Source organism: Protopterus annectens, chromosome 9.part0 (genome assembly GCF_019279795.1).
Source record: "Protopterus annectens isolate FY-2018-M chromosome 9.part0, PAN1.0, whole genome shotgun sequence".
In the NCBI taxonomy this organism is placed as follows: Eukaryota; Metazoa; Chordata; order Ceratodontiformes; family Protopteridae; genus Protopterus; species Protopterus annectens.
The window spans coordinates 1234353237-1234376661 of record NC_056743.1 but is presented as its reverse complement, the minus strand read 5'-3'; the positions used below and the strand labels follow the sequence as shown (position 1 = coordinate 1234376661).

The 23425-nt window shown below is 39.6% G+C and overlaps 1 protein-coding gene across 1 annotated transcript in view; it reads left to right on the top strand.

Moving 5' to 3' along the window:
- Window positions 1-493: 493 nt before the first annotated feature.
- LOC122810644 (carbohydrate-responsive element-binding protein-like) overlaps window positions 494-23425 on the top strand; it is a 672712-nt gene continuing 649780 nt past the window's right edge. The window contains exons 1-2 of the mRNA XM_044082217.1: window positions 494-508; window positions 788-904. Coding sequence (XP_043938152.1) covers window positions 494-508; window positions 788-904 — 132 coding nt within the window. The remainder of the gene's footprint in view (window positions 509-787; window positions 905-23425) is intronic.

Below are 23425 nucleotides of genomic sequence, written 5' to 3'. Positions count from 1 at the left end.
TTTGCCTTTATACCTTAAATCACCATAGGAGTGCATTTTATAACAGGATGTCCTGTTATCTTTCTTTAAAATTCACTAGAAAATTCCACATGGCGGAAATGGGAATCAGAAGTAGGCCTGAATTGTCAGAATGAATCTTGCTGTTTTGGTGATTGGGATAATTTTGAAAAGAAATGGAACTTATTGTAGCAGTCAAGCTAGACTTTTGATCTAGGCCTGTGCTCTTCAAACCCTGTTCAAAGTACTGCAAGGCCAGTGCCTATTTTGTACTAGACATCGGTGTTGCCTTTCAGTGAATAAGATTCTCGCACATCGTACACGATGTGTCTACCCTGTTGTATGCTATTTGGATAAATAACTGGAGGGAAGATTGAGGGAGTTATAAATACGGTATACATATGTTTGTTCTATGAGCCATGCCAGATGGATGACTTCTAAGGAGGTCCAGCCAATCCTTTCTAGTGCTACAGGGTAGTTTCCTTTAATATATGAAATGCTGCAAGAGCCTGTATGTATTAGCTGTTATGTTGAATACCTCATAACTGTACTTTTATTTTCCATTAAGAATTTTAAAGTTTTGGAATAAAACTGTTAATTTTGAAGGTTGTAGCCACAGATTAAGCTTGTGTTACTGAGCAACTAATTAGCATGATTTTATTTTTTTCTTTAAAGTGGGTATAATGTTGTGTAGCTTTGGATAACTTTATTTCATGATCTTCCAATATGATTGTGTTCTTTAGCTGGTGATCATTGTTATTTCTGTCTGTCTTCGTTTGTCAAACCGTAGATTAATCGACGATCCAGCCATATTTCAGCAGAACATGTACGGCGTTGCAGCATTAACCTGGGCTTTACAACACTGGCTTCCCTGGTGTTACCTCTTCATTCACAGCCTACTCTGAAGGTACGCTTTTAAGCTTGTTTGCAATCAAAAAACTGAGGGTGATTTATTTGCTTAATTTATATTTGGAATACATAGGAGTAAGTTATTGAATAGTTAAGGAAGTACACTGTACAATATTTAAAAACCATAATTTGTGAACCCATTTGAGTAGTGATTATATGTAGATTAGGGGGATGCCCATAAACGTACTACTGGAAGTACACTCCTGAACTGATTGCTGCTACAAGATTATTTTGCCAAAGATGGCATGGACCCTGAAAATGTGTATAAAGTAATAATATATGAGAAGGTGTAGATTGTATTCTGTGTTGCAGCAGTGAGGTTGTTGGCTACTGTTATCTCTGAAACCTGTCAACGGAGCAGTTGAGCTTTATAATCAATTGGTTCACTGTTAGTTTGCTGGTGACAGAACGCAGTGCAACAAAAATGATGATTAGCGAAACTTTCTTGGAAGTTATATATATTTTTGTGATGGCCCAATCAGTAGGTCAGCATGTGCAAAGCATTCTTATTTGTAGGTGGTACAGATGGCTCTTTCAAGCTGCTTTACCATTTTTTTCTTTACTAAATGAATGTGTACAATATTTCTTGTCCATTAACCTAGGAGCTTCAGTAGTTTACCCCTCTTTCACAGTTTCCTTCTATTTTCAGTTTGTTTTACCTTTTTAGAAAAAATTCAGACATTGTCATTTTCTTAGAACAAAAATGTTCAAGCTACCCTCATGAAGCAGAGATGAAGCCCTGACCACACCCCAAATGATCTATTACTGACACAGGTGCTAGAGGGGACAGGAAGTGGGGGATAAGTTTCAGTGGACACTGATGGCTTGCTCATTCTGAGGGAGAGGTGGGCTCTAGCTGTCTTCTTGGAATGTTGCATTCAAGAACAAGGAGTCTGCAGTGCACAGCACTGAAACCTGGAAAGCTGTGTGTTGGGCAGCACCTGTACCTTTCCATGGTGAGGCAACATTTGTGGAACTTCAGGAGTAGGCCACTCCACAGGACCCACTAGCTGACCCACTGCCTACCACCTGAGTCTCACTGCTGGAGGCATACATGGGCTGATGGGCTCTTATGTAGTTAAGTGATACCAGTCTTTGACCTCTTTGACATGAATGGGCTGATCAGGTCCTAACAGTGGAGCCATCAGGTAGGGCCCTGCATTGAAGGAGGAACAAAAATCCTAGTTTACCACTGCCAGTTATGATTTCAACAGCTTCAGTTTTTTTCTCAACAGGAAAACAAAATTTGCTTTGACAGACCAGCACAGTCTGTTTCTTCTGCTTAGGGTTAGATCATATCACATTGTCTTCATTTTTTTCACGTCATTGTAGTGATTATTTCTATACATACACCTTTAAGAGTTCCCATTGAATGTTTGAGGACCATAACTGCACTCTTATGAACTGTAAAAATCTGTGTCATATGAAGAAAACATATACCAAGTCTAAAATGGCTGTATTTCAGAGAATTCTGTCTTCAGAGATGCTGCAGTCTGACTGTATGTATATGAGTTGGGGGTGTGGGAAAGGTGTGACTCACTTGATTTTAAGGCAGTCTCACTATTTTTCAGAGTTTCAGCAATTGCATTATTGAGTCTTAAACTTTAGATAGGTTGTCCCTCATTAAGAAAAGGCATTTGTGACTCAGGAAGTTGTATGGTAGTGGTGTCTCCCCCACACCCACCCCCGTCTGCTTTGCTATCATTCTCACTGCTGGGCATGACATACCTGGCTGTCCCAGCTGAGGAGCAACAAAATAAATAAAAGTAAGGTAGGTGTACCATGTATTCCAATCAGAAAGTATAACTTGTTTGACAATGTATAAATGCAAACTATTGGTACTGCAGGGCAAAAGTACCAGTTCCAGTAGGGTTTACTTGTAGTGTAGACTGTATATTTGTGTGCATGTATGTATAAATATCCAAACCAAAAAGTAAAAAGGTCATACTGACTAACCAATTAGTAAAAACTACAAGAACCACCTAACCAAGCTAGAGTTTTCACCTTAAACCTCCTGTAATAAAGGCCCATAGTATATATGCAAGTGACTCCTTAAGGACATCAAGTGTTTCAGCTAGGCCTGAATGTATCCACAAATACTTAAAATGAAAACATAAAAAGTCGTGTTCATTCAGCATTCATATAGCTTAAACACTTGATGTCCTTAAGAGATCATTTGTATATATCCCATGGGCCTCTATTACAGGAGGTTTAAGGTATCACACAGTGAAAACTCTAGCTTGCCTAGGTTTTTCTATAGATATGCATGTGTACATTTTAACACGCACACACTTGTATAGATATAGTAGTACCTGGGATAAATTGCATTATTTTTGATCTGTACTGTGCCTTTGACTTTTTCTTGTATGTATTTCATGGGGTAAACTAAATTGTATATTTGACTTATTGTTTTTCATTTTTTGCTCCTTGAATGTATTTTATAGAGTATTCTGCGGAGTGTATTTCCCTTGCTGATTTTTGCATTTTACTTTTTGCATATTTAGACTCCATTGTGTTTTTATCCTGTAACTAATTATTGTATATTATGTTTTTGCCAGTTGGTCTGGGTCTTGACTGAAAAGGGTCCAAGGACAAGCCCACTTACCCAATTAACAAATGATAAATGAGAATGTAAACAAAACCAGCCACTTCAAAGGTTCAGTCCTCCATTCAATTCCAGGTATAAAATTTTCTGGAGGAAGGAAAATAAGTCACTTTTGGGATTTGTTGGCACTGTGGATATGTTTTTTAGTACCTACCTTTTATATTTAACTCATTAGCACTTAGTGGGAGTGGAATTTCACATTCTAGACACCTGCGAATTTTATGAGCTAAAACTCTGAGAATGCTGATATACAACCAGCGTGTAAACAAATGTATATGTCTTGAAAACTATGAAAGATAAAAAGGTTAAAACGTGAAAATTCATCAGCACACACTCCTCTTTACAAGTGGTAATAATATATGTTTATAGTATTGATCACTGCTGCAGTAGCCTAAGCTATGTGTGTTATTTCCTGCCAGTGATATAAGAGGCAGCCATCTTCCAAAGCTTCAGGGTACCTTCTACACACCCAAACTGTTAGGCAGCTCGAGCAGAGCTGTCTAAAAAGGTAGGGCTGGGAGCCTTGCCTTTCAGAGCCTTCCTGCTGCAAAAGGTAGTGCTTCTTTGTGGGCTTTCAAGGATATATGGTCAGGTTAATGCTGTTCCATTAGTAAGTAAGTAACGTCATTGTCATTCAGACCATATGCAAAAATGCACAGCTGAATGAAATTACATTTCTCCAAGCTCATGTACAATAGAAACAATGCACATATACAAGAGTAAACGAGCCAACCGAGGCCCAGAATGCATCAAAGATTCCTCAACCATGCATGATTCCATGAATTATAGCATCCCCTCCAACCATGCTGCCCCCATCTCCTTCTTCAACAATATCTCAAGTACAGTCTGGTCCCTCCAACAACACAGTCCAAAAACTGATTTAAAACAACTGGCATACAAAGTCATGCCCTTGCTACCTGCATACAGTGCAGTTGCTGCTACCCGAAAGCCCTAAATGCTGCAGTCAGTCCAGCGATCTTTCCACCATCCTCATCGTCCATAATGTACCATCACAGGTTCCATCTCCGACACCGCCAGCAGCCCAAATCCAGTCTGAATACCTCCAACCTATGAATTCAATCTGGACCTTACAAGCGAACATGGCGAAAAAATCTGGCTTCCACCCTCCATGTTTGTTCAGTTCACACTTGCCACTGTAGGCCTAAACTTCCACAATCAGTCCATTCCCCAGAAAAGCAAAAACTCAGCAAGACAATGAGCATCACCACTGCAGTCCCACACACTCGACCATCTCAAGAATGAACCACCAACGGACTGCAGATCGACAGTTCACACAAGTCTGACATAAATACACAAAACAGACCATGTGAAGTTGTCTATCTCGCCTTTATTCTTGCTGGTTGGGTTCGGAGCCGATCCTCGGCTCTGACTCGGCCATCTTCAAAAGCTCGAGAGCTGCATACTGGCTCGAGGCCAACCCATATCCCATGACGCCTGGCGCTAGATACCCAGATCTCATTTGCCGCTTCTGCTAAGACATTGTCTTACTGGCTCAGGTCGTATTTTTTCATCGTTTTATCCATTTTTTTTATAAAAATTATTAGATTTATTAGTGTAGATTGTTTACAGTAGTTAACCTCTCTCTCTCTCTCTCTCTATATATATATATATATATATATATATATATGTATACTTGTATCTAATTATCTCTTGATTCTTCCCCTATCCCTTCAGAAAACTCATTTTAGTTAGAGAGTTTTTCCCTCCCCCTTCACTTCTCCTCATAGGTAGCCGTTTAAATTAGAGGCTAACCCTTTTCCTTTTCTCTTTAAAAAAAAAAAAAAAAAAAAAAAAAAACTTTTTAGCTTTTACCTAGTTAGTTTATTAGCTTGTAAGTATATTATATTGTGAGTATCTTGGCTGTGTTTTTGAGTGTGTTAACCTTAGTGTATGGTAGTTGCCATATCCTAGTTCTTTTGTTGTGTATTGCCCTTGGTATTCAATTTTTTTTTTTCAGGGATGCCCAAGGACACCAAGGTGTCCGGATTCAAGAAGTGTGACTCATGCTGTCAGAAGATGTCTCTGACAGATGGTCACACTTGTTGTCTATTGTCTGGGCACTGTACACCTGCAGGACTCTTGTTCGGTTTGCCATGCCTTCAGCCCAAGAGTCCTGCAGGAGCGTAAAAATAAGTTAATCCTCCGGGATTTACTTAAGCAGGATTCACCGGCTAAGACTCAGCCCGTGAAGGCCTCTAAGCCACATAAATCTTCGGCTCCCAGTTCAGAGCCATCGATGGGTGAAGCTGTTCCTTCAGCTTCAGTTCCAGCCGGAACCGATTTACCTGTCTCCCAGTCGGTTCCAACTCTCCATTTGGAGGGAACAATAATAGACGCGTCCCTCGTGGCAGAGGGGGTCCGCAAAATCAAAGCAGCAGAGAATCCTTCTCTGACAAGCCCTTCCAGCATCCCTGAAGGGTTGCCCGACTGCCCACCTCTGGAGGCAGTCGGGGGAAGATTATCGCTGTACCCAAGAGCCTGGCAAGACATAACACAAGACAAATGGGTACAGTCTGTTATATTCAGAGGCTACAGAATACCCTTTGTTCACACTCCCATAGTGTTAAACAAGTCCCTTCCAGATATTCCACCCAATCTAAGGGATCAAGCAGTACAAGAAATTTCAGAACTGCTATTAAAAAAAAGGGCCATCCAGCAAGTCCCAGCAGACCAGCAAGGATCCGGAATTTACTCGAGGTTCTTTTTGGTACCAAAAAAGACAGGGGACTGGAAGACCCATTCTGGATCTCAGCAGACTGAACCGGTCTGTACAAAGAACGAAGTTTCGGATGGTCACGCTACAGTCCATTATGCCCTTTCTGGGTCAGGACAATTGGATGTGCTCTATAGATCTTCAGGATGTGTACTACCACGTCAAAATGGACAGATGCTCCAGAAGATTCCTTCGCTTCCGGCTGGGAGCCAGCCATTACCAGTTCAGAGCTCTGCCCTTTGGTCTTACCACAGCCCCCAGAGTGTTCACCAAATGCATGGCAGTAGTTACCGATCACCTGAAACAGCAAGGATTCCAGGTGTTTCCATATCTAGATGACTGGCTCCTCACTGCTACCACCAGGCATCACCTTCTGCGAGCCAGAGACTACACTATCGAGATTTGTTCCAGACTAGGTATCTCAATAAATTTCAAAAAGTCTCCATTGTTGCCCTGTCAGTCTATCACCTTTATAGGCAAAAATTTAAATACAAGAGACATGTCAGCGAGCCTTCCGCCAGACAGGGTATTAGTGATTCGTCAACATGTACAGGTCTTATTAGCATGCAAAAGAATTCAAGCCAGGTTAGTCCTCCAAACTCTGGGTCTCATGGCAGCAGCGATCATACTTGTTCCTCTAGCTCATTTTCACATGAGGATTCTCCAGTGGCTGCTTTTCACCCAATGGTCCTTCCAGCAGCTTCCCATGTCTCACACGATTATGATCACAGAAACATGCAAAAAGCACTTTGCATGGTGGATGGTCTCCACATCAGTACCCCTAGGCAGACCATTTGTACCCCCCCAGTTGCTACGGTTACCACGGACGCTTCCCTGATCGGGTGGGGGGGCGCATTATCAAGGCAGGACAGTCCAAGGCACCTGGCAACCTCATGAGTACCACCTGCATATAAACGTCTTAGAGATGAGGGCCGTGTTTTTAGCGTTGCAAGCTCTTCAGGACTCTCTTCCTATGGGGACCATTGCAGTTCAAACTGACAGTATGTCAGTAGTGTGGTACATCAACAAGCAGGGCGGAACCAAATCCTACCCCCTATGTCGAGAAGCACTCAGACTCTGGCAGTGGGCGATCTCTTCCCAACGCTTTCTGATCACAACGCACATCCCTGGGAAGTCCAACGTCATAGCAGACAGGCTGAGCAGAGCAATTCTCATGCCTCACGAGTGGTCTCTGAATCAAGTAGTTGCGGACCAAATATTCCGCAAATGGGGCCAGCCTTGCTGCAACCTTTTTGCCACCCCCTTCAACAGCAAGTGCAACAATTTCTTCTCTCTCCTTCCACATCCCGGACATTCCCCCAGAGACACTCTAGTCCACGATTGGCCTCAGGGACTTCTTTATGCATTCCCTCCGTTTCCCCTTATTCCGAAACTGATACAGAAAGCTACCGTATTGGGCTGCAAAATGATCCTCATTGCTCCTTACTGGCCTTGACAAATATGGTTCCCATTCCTACATCATCATCATTTCGAACAGCCTTGGACTCTGGACCTAGTTCCAGACCTTCTGATACATCAATCGGGCAGGCTGCACCAATCCCTGCAGTCTCTTCAGCTCACTGCTTGGTTGCTCCACTTCCAACCTTAGCTAGGCTTCCAGATATCTCCCCCTCGGTGCGCGAAATTATTTTATCATCGCACAAGTCTACCACTAGAAAAACTTACGCTAGTAAGTGGAAACGTTTTTCTTCTTGGGCAGAGACTGAGTATAGATCCCTTTTCAGCCCCTATACACCACATTTTGGAATTTCTTGCGGAACTCTTTCATTCTGGGTCCGCTTCCGCTACAATTAGAGTTCAGTTAGCTGCAATTTCAAATTTTCACATTGGCCTGTTGGAAATATCATGTAGAGCTTTTCTCAAAGTGACCACTCTTCTCAGGCCTCCAGTGAGAGATCCTCCACCTCTGTGGGATCTAAATTTGATTTTAGCTTTTCTAATACTGCCTCCCTTCGAACCTGCAGCATCTTGTTCCTTGAAGTTTCTATCTTGGGAAAACTCCCTTTCTGGTAGCCATTACTTCAGCCAGAAGAGTTTAGGAACTGCAGGCTCTTTGTACCCTTCCTCCATATTATGTGTTCCACAATGATAGGGTTGCTGTCAGGACTAATCCATCCTTCCTTCCTTCCTAAGGTCTCTTTAGAAAATAATTTGAATCAGTCCATAGACCTTCCTGTGTTTTTTCCCAACCACTCTAACAGGGCGGAATATAAATTGCATCAGTTAGATGTTCACAGACAACTACGCTTTTATTTGCATAGAACTAAAGATATCAGGAAATCGGACCAACTTTTCCTTTCTTATGCTGAGGGTAAACAAGGTCTACCAGTCTAAAAAGTAACTTTATCCAGGTGGTTGACTTCTAGCAGCATATTTATCTATCAACTGAGGAATAAAGAGTTACCTGTTAAACCCAAAGGTCACTCCACCAGAGCTTTAGCCACTTCTGTGGCCTTTCTGGCTAGGTTGTCCATGGAATCTATTTGTGCTGCGGCTACGTGGGCCAACCCACATACCTTTATTTCGCATTATAAGTTGGATTTGGTTTCCAGAAACAGAACATATTTTGGTTCCACTGTTCTGAAGAGTTTGTTCTGATGAGACACCCAGGATTTTAGGTGCTAGGGACGCTGTCCCAACCAGCAAGAATGAAGGCGAGATAGACAACTTAACATAAAGAAGTTATGTACCTACCCTAAAGTTCCATGTTAGTTGTCTTCTTCTCGCCTTCTTTCTTGCGTCCCACCCTCCATCCCCCTATCCTTGTAGACTGAGAAGAGTTCCTTATGGTTTTTCACTGGCTGAGTCTTCTCTGGCTATTCTTTCTGTCTAGTAGCCTCTCTGGAGGTTTTATATATATTCCAGGATAGGATCCTGTCCTTATTATGTCTGTAGTTAGATTTACCAAACGAGATCTGGGTATCTAGCGCCAGGCATCATGGGATATGGGGTGGCCTCGAGCCAGTATGCAGCTCTCGAGCTTTTGAAGATGGCCGAGTCGGAGCCGAGGATCGGCTCCGAACCCAACCAGCAAGAAAGAAGGCGAGAAGAAGACAACTAACATGGAACATAATGGTAGTTACATAACTTCTTTTTTGGAGCCAGAGAGGCCGCTGCATACAGGGCGCTGTCATCTTCCTTCATTGCTGGGCAGATAAGTTCCCTTTGGGGGAAAAACTTCCACATTTAAAATTTATTGTTTAAATGTGTTTTTCTGGTTAGTACAGTTTTTTTTTTAATCTAAGAGTTTGCTTTTTAACAGACTGTTGCAAAACTTAACTGTACTTTGAAATGGGAGCACACTTTTTTCATGTCTGTTTAAAAGTTGTTTAAAATGTTGTAAAACAAAATTTCTCTGGAAAAATGTGTTTAATACACTTTGCTAGCCAAAAAAAAAGTAAAATAAAGTGCTTTCCACTCTGTTTTTACTGGAGAAAAAGTGGCTTTTTGGGACTTTGAATTTTTTCTGGCTTGTGTTGGTGGTTTCCGTGGGAGAGAGGCACTATTTCCAGCTTGATCATCACACAAAATGCTGGTACTATGGTTGGACCTTCTTCCTGCCAAAAAAGAAAAAGTTAAGAAAACAGCCTTTACCATGACAGCAGTCTAGCAATTTGGTTCAGCGGTAAGTGAGTGATTCTGCTAAGGCCAAAGCTGGTTCCTCAGACAACTCATTTTTTTTTACTCCAGATTCCTCTGGTGTAGCAGCTACAGCCACTATGGAGTGAGGGGTTCACGACTACCTCTGCAGCTGTTAGTGTCCTCTCAGCTTCACTTGTTGATCCTGGAAGAAGGGGCAGAGAAGTTGTCTTTGTTTAGTCAAAATGTGACCATCCTTGAAGAAGTTGCCACTGCCTCCATTAACAACCTTGTTGGCCCCAATTTTCCTGTCAAAAAGAATCAAAAGACTCAACATGTATCTGCTACTCTCAATTTTCTATGGGTAGTAGTAGGCTTATTAGGTCTAGGTCAGGGTCTTACAGAGGCTATTGATTCTTATTGATTTTTGGTAACAGAAAAACATTCCTCTTTTACTTAACAGATTCAAGATTCTGAGTCTGAACAGGAAGACAAAGGAGTAGATTCAAGGTTTCCTCCTCAGATTTCTAATTAAGACTCTGAGGAGAGCATGGCATCTGATTCTCTCCGTGGGGTTCTCTTTCTCTATGACTATTTCCAGAATGTGCAACTGTCTTCAGTGGGAGAACACTGAAGTTTCTCAGTCTCTCAGAAAATAGTATGAGCTGTTACAAGTGGAATTTCCAGAACCTTCTTTACTCTCTTCTTGTGCTGTCAGCATTGGAGGATGTGCACACCGCTGCCTGCAGTTTCCCTGATAGCTAGTCTTCAGTCTTTTAACATTTTCTGCACTCATTCCAAACCTGATCTAGCAGCTGTATTTTTTTTTAATCCTACTGCTGCTAATTCCAAGTCTTACCTTTTTAACAAGGGTGGTAAAATAATTGATAAATATGGGGGGAAAGTGTGTGCTTCTGCAACTTTGATTTTCAGAATTTTGAATTGTCAAGCTCACATTTAATTTATTCTCACTAATTGTGTTAATATGAGACATGTTTTGTTTGCCTTTTCTTGTGAGGAAAAATATGCTTTGAATTGTTTGGTTTCTTCCATTTCAGAGGTGGCAACTTATTGTTTAAGTGTAAATATGACTGATACTTCTTCCAGGGCTATGGCCAGTTGTATTGTTTTGAGGAAGTTTCCTTTGGCTGCATTCTCAGTACTTCCCGGAAGATATACAAAATGGGATTTAAATCCTGTTTGGGGTCTATATTACATCGTCGACCGCTTAGGTTGTTGAAAGCCTAAATGTTGACAATGTAAAATCATGAATGGCAGTTTCCACACAGGGAAGCAATGTCGTTGACCAAAGTAAAAAAAAAAAAAAAAATGTAAACATAAATCCAGTAGGGGGCTGTGCCCCCCACCCTCCTAACTAAATATACCTACTCCAAGATTGCTCTACGTTCTAAACAGGGCAAAATCCACATAATGGCCAAACGACTTATTTCTCTGTGTGGAAATAGACGTTCGTGATTTTAAGCTGTCGATGTTTAGGTGTCCGACAACCTAAGCGGGCGACAATTTGATATAGATCCCCTGTTTGGATAGAGAGTTAGCTTTTTCACCCTCTGTGGCAGAGGATATAAAAAAATGTGAGGAAAGGAGTAAGCTGATTCAGGGAACATGTTTCCTAGGGATTCTCTATTCTCTCATCCTGTTTTGGCAAGAAAATAAAACAGTCTTTGCAAAATGGTGGTAAATTGACATTTAAGAACAATGAATGACAAAGTTACAAAAAGAAGGCAGGAACCCCACAAAATAAAGGGCAGTCAAATAAGTTAGAATGACTATTTAAGGGACCATGTCAACCTCTGCCACCCTGGTGTGGTCCCTTATCTAGAAAGCTTGAATCAACATTTCTGTCTTTGATAATCGATAATTTCAGACAAATGGGTTCTGAAGTTTGTTCATCAAGGCTACAGATGACAGTGAGAGGAAATTCCTCCTTTTCAGTAATTCCTCATCCTCTAGGCCAGACTATTCTGTTTCCCCTGTCCTTCAACTTGTTTTCTCAAGGAGTAATAGAGCCAGTTCCTCCTTCCCAGTTAGGGGGAAAGGTTTTTACTCGGGGATGTTTTTGTGCCAAAGAAAGAAAATGTCTGGAGACCAGTTCTGGATCTTTCTTTCCTAAACCAGTTTGTGATCATGTCCAAGTTCAAAATATTGTCACTACACAACCTGTTATACCTTCTTCCTCATTTAAGTTTTCCAGTTACACTAGATTTAAAAGATACTTAACACTTCCCTACTCATGTAGACTCTGGTCACTTAAGGATTTGTATGTCTGGATCACATTATCACTTCTCTGCCTTACCCTTTGGACTGTCCACTGCACCACGAGTCTTCACAAAGTGTTTAGCTCCAGTTACAGCTCATTGCAGGCTACAGGGTATTCACATTTTTTCATATTTAGACAACTTGCTTATGTTTGCAGAGTCTTTCAAAATGTCAGGAATCTCTCACTTGGGTGAGAGATCTTCTAAGTTGGCTGGGATTCCAAGAAAACATTCACAAATTTTTTTTTTTTTTTTACTTCATCACACAGGATTGTGTTCCTCGACTGTCTGTTATACACTTCAATTCAAAGAGCTTTACTTCCACAGGTAAAAATAGATCTATGTTGGGAGTTTTCCACTCAGACTTTGGTTTCTGAAAGGGAATACCTCCGGATTTTGTGTCTCGTGGCATCTATGATTCTGTTGATATCCTTGGCAAGACCACCTATGAGAGAGAAATGGTGGTATCTGAAATCTCATTGGTTCTACCACTAACACCCATTATTTTCCCAAATTCCAATTCTGGGATTTGTCAAAAGAGAAATCAAATGGATGAGACAACAAATATCCTTAAATCTAGGTTGCCTCTTCCCAACTCCCACTCCAAAGCAGTCAGTCACCACAAACGCTGTAGTATTTGCTTGGGGAGCAGTATCAGAGGGGATAAAAGTGCAGTGTATCTGGAACAACAAGGACAGGTGCAAGCACATAACTATAAAAAAGACATTTACTCTAATCAAGGCACTTAACTCACTGAATTGCCTTTGGTCCACTGGATCTCTTCAAGTTGTTGCAGACAAAACCACAGTCATGTGGTGCATCAGCAAGCAAGGAGGAACCAGGTGTTACCTTTTATGCAGTCCAGCCATGTTAGCTTCGGATATAGCTTTATGGCTGACTCTCACTAAATAGGTATCCTATATCCCATCAGATCAAAAGTGTGGTAGACAAGTTGAGCAGGACAAAGACAAACCCTCACAAATGGAAACTAGATCCAGAGGTGGTCTAAGATTATCTGTGATGAGTTTCACAGGCAGACCTCTTTGCCTCCACTCTGAACAATTGGTTGGCAAAATTCTGCTCCTGGACTCCATACAAGAAGGGCTGGAAGACAGATACCTTTTAGTGTCCTAGGATAAGAATGTTCCTGTATACTTTTCCACCCTGTCCACTGATGGCCAGTGTACTTCTGACAATTCAGACATAATTCCTCAATATCATTGTGGTGACTCCGTTCTAGCCCAGCAACAGTGGTTCTTGCAGCCTTTTTGGAAATACCCAAGGGCAATTAGCGCAGGCTCCCTCACAGAATGGCTCTATTCACAAAATAACAAGAGTGTTGGATACATCCTGACCCCAATCAACTTCAATAGGCTACTTATGTGACGGGGTCATAATTTCATTTAGGCACCTGTTTACTGCGGATGTGCAGCAGGTACTAATGGAGGCCAGAGAGCCTGCTACAAGAAAATCATATATTAGCAAATGGAAAAGGTTTTCTGGTTGGTTCCAACAACATAACCAGCACCTATTCAGGGCTAGTGTTTATCTGGTTTTACAATGTTTGTGAGAGTTACTGCCCTGTAGTCTTTTTCACCTTTGTCAGTGTTCATTTATTGGCCATTTCAGCAAGTCCACCAGTGGCTTTCCCTTTTTCAATGTGTTCTCATGTGAAAATGCTTTTAAAGAAGGGTTTTGCATAAGAGACCTCCAAGCAAACCAGTGGTTCCACCTTAGGATCTTAATTTTTTGTTAGAGAAGCTAACACTTGCTCATTTGAACATGATAATCAGGCTGACTTGTTCTTAACATGGAAAACTGTTTTACTGTTTGCTCTGACCTCTTCAGGAAGAGTATCCGAGTTGCAGGCTCTTATGATGACTCAGCCCTATCTTGCTTTATAGAGAGACAGTGTTTTACTGAATACGTATCCTTTTTTATGCCTAAAGTGGTATCTGAATTTACCTTAATTCAAACTATCCATCTCTGTTTTTATTTCCTGAATCCCAAAATGAGAAAGGAAGCTTATTACCTAGGATGTTCCCAGACATCTCTGGTTCTATCTTAACAGAACAAAATCTTTAAGATCTTTGGATCAATTCATTCCTTGTGAACCTAAGAAGGGAGAACATGTGTCAAAATGGACTATTTCTAAATGGCTGTCTCAGGCTATTATACAAAATTTATGTGCTTACCATAATGTTAGATGTGTTGTATTCCGTCCATTCCTCTACTCGTGGGGTATCTGTCATTTCAAAGCTTAGGATCCAGTACTCCGGCTCCTACTCCTTGCACAGAAGGAGATACTCAGATTGTTTGTTTTTTGATGACCATCTGAAGTTTTCCTTAATAGAAAAGAATTAGTATTTACTCGGTAGGCAAGGAGCACAAGTGAAGAAAATAGTGGAGAGCCTCCTGGAGCCAAGAAAAATTTAGTCAGAGCCTTCCTAGGAAGGTATAACTGAAAAAAGTATGACAGAATGAAAACCTGGATGAGGATGGACGGAAGGTGGTAGAAAAATGGACAGAATACAACTGAGGTCTAACGTTATGGCAACTACATAATTTTCGTATCTGATATCTTTTCCGGGTATTCCTCTACTCATAGGGCAGAGTCTCCAGCTACTTGAACTCCCAGGTGGGTCTAATGGAATTATATTGCTGTGCACATCTGAACCAAAGGAAGCGTTGGGTCTGGACTGAATGTCCATTTTGTAATGAGAATTGAAGGAGTGGGCTTTAAACCTGGTGGCCGCAGCACACATGTCATCTGTGGCGACAGTGGAGAAAAAGGCAGTAGAGGAGACTGTTGATCTTGCTGAACGGACTTTGGGTTTTGAAACAAGGCAATTCCTTCTGTTGATAAATTAAGGAAATACACTGAGTGATCCATCTAGATAGGGAGACTTTGGATGCAGCTTGTCCCAATTTAGATTTTGAAAAAACAATCAGACTTCTTGAAGGGAATTGTGAGATGTAATTAAAAGTACAGGTGTCAATGAACATCCAGCAGATGTAAGGTATATTCACCTTTGCTGGAGAAATTTGGGAAAAATGCTGGCAGATTAGTTGCTTGATTGATGAAGAGTTTAGAATCCACTATTGGTAAAAATTGGGTAGTTCTCAAGTAGACACTGTTTTTGTGGGGGGAAAAAAACAAGATAAAGAAGGTTGGAAGAAAGTGCATGAAGTTCAGAAATGTTTCTGGTGGAAGTTACAGCCACCAAAAATAGGGATTTCCAGGGCAGAAACTTTAACTCAGCCTTAGCAGAAGGTTGAAAAGGAGGTCCCATCAAGGATTGCAAAATAGTGGTGATATTCCCTGGCAGAAATGGATCTCCGAGTGGGGAATGTAGAAGGAAAGTACCCTAGAGAAAAGCCCCTGATAATCTGAGAGGCTAAAGGGGTGTGATCTTCTCCAACGTGAATAGAAGATATGGTAGGCAACTGAACCTTGATAGTGGAATAACTATCTCCTTTTTGGAAGATATGAGCTAGAAAGTCTAGTGTTGCAGGAAAAGGAACCGAAAGAGGGTCAAGGTATCTTTCTGCTGTCCAATTCACAAAGAAACAGTGGGGGGTGGGATATATGTATGTCTTCCAAATATGCAAGAAAATCTAGAAGATTTTGGATCTTTACCTGGAAGTGCTTGCACAGGTATTTTTCTACCCCAGGCAGACTTCAGTGAATTTTTCCACAGGTAGACAGCAAATGTTGGAGGTGTGATGGGGCAGAAAGAGGTAAGTGGGAACATATTTTCTGGGAGTGTAATGAGTTGGCAGACTTTAAAGATTCCCTGCAGACTGCTCTGTTGGAGATGCTGGGTAAGCCAGTTGGAGTAATTTAGGAAATCTTTTTGAGTTATGATTCAGAATTGCCTAGACATAGTAAGACTTTGCTGAGTCTAAATATGGTAGTTGCCAAAGAAAAGCAATTACAAAAAAATGGAAGTCAAAGTCTAAACCAACTTTACTAGAAGTAGCGAAGATAGTAACAGAGGTAAAACAACTGGAACTGGGACCTTTAGAAAAAGGGTAGGAGCAAATTACATAGGAAAAATGCAACATGTGGAATCAAGACATGCATAGAAAGAACAAGGTTTAAAAGAAGGCAGGATTTTTGAATGAGTTATGCAATGGTTGACTAACAGTAACTGGATATGTTGAAAGTGATCTATAATGTTTGCAGCTACAGTTGTGTCTGCATGGTTGGGAATGTGTAATGCTTTCAACTGACATTGTGACTCTGGTTTATTTTCATTTATATAAATGTAACATGGCCTCTATCATACATGATAATTTAATAAAGATCAGCAAGAACAATAAAAACTTGTTTGCAGGTCCTTGTGTGCACAGCAAAGTTACAGCAGAGTATGTAAAAACAACAGGAGGAGACAGGATAGGCTCCAGGTTATAAAACTTTAATCAGGCACAAGCCCTTTCACATCTGCTTCGTCAGGTGCATAAAAATAAACTGAAACCAGTCATACTTTTAAACATTGCAGAATGCATCACACAATTCATCACGACTATATACATTCCATTACTATAAAATATGAAAGCTGTATAGTAACCAGAAAATAACAACATTTTCAAAGAAAATCCTAAAATGTATGTATGTGTGCATATATATATATATATATATATATATGTGTGTGTGTGTGTGTACGGATTCACTTTAGAAGCTCAAATTCCCAAAATCCCGAACTTCATATGGTCGAGACCAAAAGATCGACTTTTGGAAACTCGAATTTCTAAAATGAAACCCCAAAAAAAAAAAAGAAAAAAAGTCAAACATCGCTTTTGCAGAGGGGCTTTGCCCCCCCCCTGCACCCCCCATACCCCCCTACTTAAATATACCAACTCCGAGATCGCGCTACAGTGGGGAAAAGGGAAATCTCCCATATTGCTCTGTATGCGGAAGCGCTAAACAGGAGATTTCCCACTTCCTGTCAACACCGCAAAAAAGATAAAAACATTACGTACACACAGAGCATACAAGAAGCCTTGCCTCTGTGTGCACGTAATGTTTTAAGGTAAGTAAAGTGTTATTTTTTAAAACTTTACATATTCGATTTACTGAAATGTCGATCATATGGTCTCGACCATATGACATTCGAGATTTCAGTAATTCGATTATGTAAAGTGCTTCCATATATATATATATATATATATAGAGAGAGAGAGAGAGAGAGAGAGAGTTTTGTGTGTGTGTGTGTGTAAAAGAAGGCATTATACCATGTGGGCTACGCATATTAAAAATGCCTTCACATGTACCTAATGATTCCATGTTTCTGAGTGAATGGCAGAAACTCGATATAAATAGTAGTTTGGGCTACCTGAGACTGCTTATAACTGCTGCAGATAATGAAGTGAAAACCATAAGTTCTACTGTTAGCACCTTGTACAGTGAACTACTGAATCAGTTTGGTGCTGCTATGGTGGATAGACACATGCCTGAGGTGTTTTAATTCAGCAGCTGCTTATGAAAGGAAACTCTTAAAAACAAAATTAAGCAAACTGGAGAGAGACAGGACTGATTTTCATCTTGACCATGTTTTTACTTGGCCGAGAACACAAGAGACTGTGAATAATACAGTACAAGGCAGGGAAACTGGTGTTCTGCTTAATTCCACCGATTTGCCTTCAGCAGCCAATCAAAATGTCATTTCTTGAGTGAATGCGACATTGACAAATGAAGTCGCGTACACACAAGGTGCTGCACTGAAGGAACTAGGGGCTAGGAGAAAGACAGTGCAAGTTGTAGCACAAATTCATAATGTAGCTGAAGAAACAACAGATTTCAACCCTATCGAGAAGCAAGGCATGGCCCACTCTGCCAAGAGTGATTTTTTTTTAGAGAACAGAGGGATGCAGCCTTTGACTTTCCTGCTACCTATATGAGAACAGAAGCTACCTGCTTTAAAACAGCAGAACAGAGGTCGGAGCAGGAACAAGAGGAAACATGATGGATTGAACGAGAGCCAATACAACATAAAGAAGGCATTTTTCAACCAAAGAAAGACTTAGTGTGGAATTTATCCAGTCATGTTCTGTCTGAAGATGAGTTTAATTTGTTACAAAAAGGACGGTCTTTTATACCCACTGGTAGGTCTGATTTTGCAGATGTCATATTTGATATAAAGATGTTTACATGTAATTTGATGTTAAAAAATGCAGTTTAATGGTACAGTGACTACAAAAATGCAAGGCAGTAATGTTTGTAAAAAACCTAGCATATTTATGCCTGCAGTTAACCCATTAGTCAATGCTTTTGAAAAAATGTGCATAGAGGATGTACACAAATTGAATGATTGTAACAGGCAGAAACATTATAAGGGGCAAAAGTCTTATAACTTAACAAAACTAGAGCATGAAGCTTTACTGGGTTTACAGAAGAATGACACAATAGTAATTAGGCCTGCCGACAAAGGAGGGCGTACAGTTATGGATAAAAGTAAATATGATTCCATTATGTTACACATGCTGAAGGAAGATTTTTTTCATGAGAAATTGTCTTCTGCCAGGGTTAAGCTGTTCATAGAAAAAGTTCATAAGCAATTAAAAGATACATTTTTGAATGGCATGATAGATAATAGTCTATTACATTATTTTATGGTTACCTCACCCACCACACATTATTCAAGGTTTGCTTAAACTACACAAGAGCACTATTGACCCACCCATGAGGCCTATAGTGTCTGGTAGAAACTGGTGCACTGAACCGGCATCCATTTTTATTGAAAAGCGTTTGCAACCACTTTTAAATAGTAGAGAGCATGTGTTAAGAGATACAGAACAGTTTTTGAGAGATCTTCACATTTTCAACAATAACTCTACTAAAGGTTTTCTTATGGCAACACTTGATGATGTCTCTCTTTTTACAGTTATACCTAATATGATTGGGTTGGAAAGTTTAACTAGGTTTATGGAAATGTATTCTGATTTCTCTGAAAGTAAAATTATATTAATTAGGAATTTACTGTGCATTGTCTTAGAAAATAATGTTTTTCTGTTTGGTGTTGACCTATACTGGCAGCGTAATGGAGTAGTTATGGGCACATCTTGTGCCAATAGCTACGCCAACGCTCTCATGGTTGTATGGGAACATAAGTATTTATTGAGTGGCTCATATCAAAACAATGTTTTGTTTTTTCGTAGATTTGTAGATCTTTTTATTTTATGGGTTAGTGCAGAAGAGGAGTTCTCAGAATTTCTTATATACTTGAATGCAACCTCTACTTTTTTTAAGGTTTACATCTGTTTCATATGAGAGAATAAACTTTTTGGATGTTCAAGTAAATATTGAAAAAGAGAGCATATATACATGCTTGTACAGGAAGTAATGTCAAGTTAACCGTCTTTTAAATAGAGGAAATATGCACCCTACCTTTGTGTTTGACAGTGTCATTAGGAATCAGGTTTTCAGAGGGTCTAAGTTGAACATGAGGGATGCAGATTACCATCAACAATTTAATATGAGGAATGAATTACTGGCCAGAGGTTATGAGGAGAGAGATGTACAGAAACCGATACAAGAAGTAGTTAACTTGCGACATACTAAGGCTAGACCTTATTATTCAGATGGATGGTCTGAGGAAAAAAAGACCATTGGTGACATGCCTAAGTTAAAAGTGCCATTAAGCTTTTCTAGTGATGTTGGGTCTTATATGAACATTATACGTAAACATTGGGGGATATTATCCACTGATAAGGCGGTCACAAAATGGATAGAGAATGAACCAAAATTTTTGTTTAGAAATCAAAAGTCTTTGAAAAGACGTTTATGTGTATCCAGAGAAAAGAAAACACCTATGGGTGGAATGGGAACTAAGCCTTGTGGCAGATGTTCATATTGTGGGTATATAGATATAAGCAATGAATTTTTGCATCCAGATCAGGACCGGCTATATAAATTTAAAATACAAGTGATGCACATATAGTGTATCTTGCCCACTGCATAATATGCAAGAAATTTTATATTGGGAAAACAGACAGCACACTTAAGGAGAGGATTAGAGAAAACGTTTATCACATAGGCAAACAATGCAGAAGTAATGCCCTGGCCAAACATGTTATGAATACTAAAGAAAAAGAAAATGGCAAACAGCTCCAACAGCACTAAACCAATAAACCGTAACCAGTGACGCCAATATAGTTGTTAAAACTTACTTTTACTGAAAAAATAAATAAATAAAATAAAGCGCTTTTCGTCAGGTCAAATACCCGACTTCTTCAGAATATTCACACACTTTAAACCAACATTTGCAATTATATATTAATTAGGTCCTGAGAGCCTATTTAACTTCATTAATCAATTAAATTGTTAAAGGGCTAGCAACAAAGAAATAGCAGCAAAGAACAAGTACAAAACAGTTAATATAAATAATTAAATAAATTGTAATCTTATAAAATGTACATAGTACAAAAGTATAAAGCACAGACCATAATCAATACTCATTGTTGTAGTATGTAGTAACGGTGTTTATCTTTTTAAGCTCTTTAGTTTCAACAGGCTAGAAATTGAACAAGTATCATTTAAGCCTGGATGGCAGTAGGCGTACAACCTTACTTGCCAAATGAATTCAGCTTCTTCTAATTGTACAGATCTCGGGCCACCTCTTTTGTTGACTGGAATATGGTCTATAGCAATAAATTTAAAACTGTGGTTATGATTGGTAACAACATGTTTAGCCAGAGCATTTTCCATTTTAGATGTCTTAATTGTGTATAAATGCTCGTATATACGCTCTCTCAGCCTTCTAATGGTTTTCCCAATGTAGAAGGCCGGACATTGTTTGCATCTAGCTAAATAAACCACATAGCATGAATTACAATTTAATTTAAAACCTATTTTGTATCTACAATTATTGATACAAAATTGTGTACCCTCTTCAACATGTTTACAGTAATTGCAGTTCTGACATTTATACGTTCCTACCTTCAATGTCTTACATCTTTTCTTAAATTCCAAAATGTTTTTTAAGTTTTTTCCTTTCTTGTATACAATCTTAGGGCAAGGACCTGTTTTATTGTAAATGTCTGGGTATGCTCTAAACAATTCCCAGTTCTTAAATATAATGTCAGTGCATATTCTACTATCTTTGCTAAATGTAGTAATGAAAGTGGGCTTACAGTTCTCATCAACCAATATTGGGACTGGCAACACTGGGTTTGATAGTGTCCCATGTTCATCAGTCCCATCAATCTCACTCATAGATATATTAGTATAGGGACTTGTGAGTAAGTTACTGGTATTATTAGTACTGACTGGTAATAGTGGGTTATAGAAATGTTGACATCTTTTATTAATAACTTCTTGTATTAATTCATCTAATAAATCGGTGGGGTATCCACGTGCCCTAAACATGTTCTTTAAAGTGGAACATTCAGCGTGAAAATCGCTGTCCAGTGAAACCATCCTAGCAGCACGAACCAGCTGCCCTTTAACCACAGATCTTTTTTGAAAAAATGGGTGGCAGCTGGTAAAGTGCAAGAATGTGTTCGAGTATGTTTCTTTCCTATGAATTTTGGCAGTGAAACAATTAAATGTCAAGTCCTTGCTAAGCATTACGTCTAAGTAGGCAATATTCACCATCGAAAATGTGTGAGTGAACTGTAAAAAGGTGGTACTTTGATTAAAGTATTGGACCATCCGTTCTACTTCACACTCACCTGCCTTCACAAGTATAAAGATGTCATCCAAGAACCTAGTGTATAGAAGAAATGATTCAAAATATGGGTTTTGTTGTGAGAAAACATAATGGGACTCCCAGTAGGCCATAACCAAATTTGCTATACTACCGCCACATGGGGAGCCCATAGCAACACCTACTTTTTGTTTGTAAAATTCGTCTCCGAAAATAAAGAAATTATATGACAAAATTAAGTCACCTAATAGGGTGACTAAGTAGATCTCCCTATCTAGTGCATGATGTTTCTTCATCATATAACAACCCCATTCCAAAGCAATATCTTGTGGAATACTGCTATACAAATCCTTGACATCTAGTGTTACAAAGTTTGCATCCATATTAGTCTCAATGCCTCTTATTGTGTCCAAAAATGACCATGAGTCCTTGCAAATGTGATGTTCCATCTGGACATATTTCTGGAGCATGCTGTCAACTAACTTTGCACATGTGTAGGCAGGTGATCCCCTACTATCCACTAGTAATCTGAGGGGTGGATTGTCTATACTTTTATGTATTTTCAGTATACCAAAAACACATGCGTAACTAGGATATGATGTAATTAAATATGCGTGTGTCTTAGAATCAATTCTACTTTCGATAAGTAAATCTTCGATGGTATCCTTAATTAGTTTGTAAGCACCATTGACTTCTGACCTAGAACTAAGATCATACTTCTCCGATTGTAGTACCTGATACATACGTTTCTCATAATCATCAATAGTAAAAACTACCAACCCTCCACCCTTGTCTGGCTTACAAAACCGTAAGTTTTTTGTGCCGAGATATTCAATAAATTCCTTATCTTCTTTCGAAGTATTGTTATTATACTTTTGTGATTTACCCAAACTCAAATGTCTCAGGTCCAATTCACAACACTTTTCAAATAGTTCCAATACAGGGTGTAAGGGAGGGTTAAAGGTACTAGATATATGTAGTGTATCTGAACTAATCATATCCGGGGAATCTCCAATTAATACTTTAAAGTTTAATTTTCTGACAAATAGTTTGACATCCAGTATAGTGTTAACAATGTCAATGGACTTCGTGGGTATAAAACTAAATCCCCTAGATAGTAATTCCACCATGCTGGTGTCAAATTTAACATGGCTAAAATTGTATAAGTTAAAGTCACCCGATTCATTTTTGACTATTTCTGGTAGAGTTGGAACTACAGTTGTCAGCTAATGATGTTATAATACTGGCATTTGTCAAACCTAGGTCAAGTCCAGTAGTGTTCACAAGTTCAGTACATAAATCTAATATTGGATAGTCTTCCGATGTTGATTTATTAGAACATAATAATATAATAATTTTCTTTGGTTTATTATGGCATCCCGTAAAACCAGTGACTCTGACTCTTTCAAACCGGACGATACACCGGCTATTTTCAAACTTCGTACACCGAATACTCCAGCTGAGGACTTATTGGATGTGACTGCACACCCGGTCGTTGGCAACCTACTGGATACCATCAATAAGAAGCTTGAGAGCCTGCATACTAGATTGGACAACATCGATACTGAAAATGTTAAAAACCTTGACTTTCGTGAAATTTATTCAAAGACTGTGGATTCTTTAATTTTGCAGCTTCACAAATTAAACAACT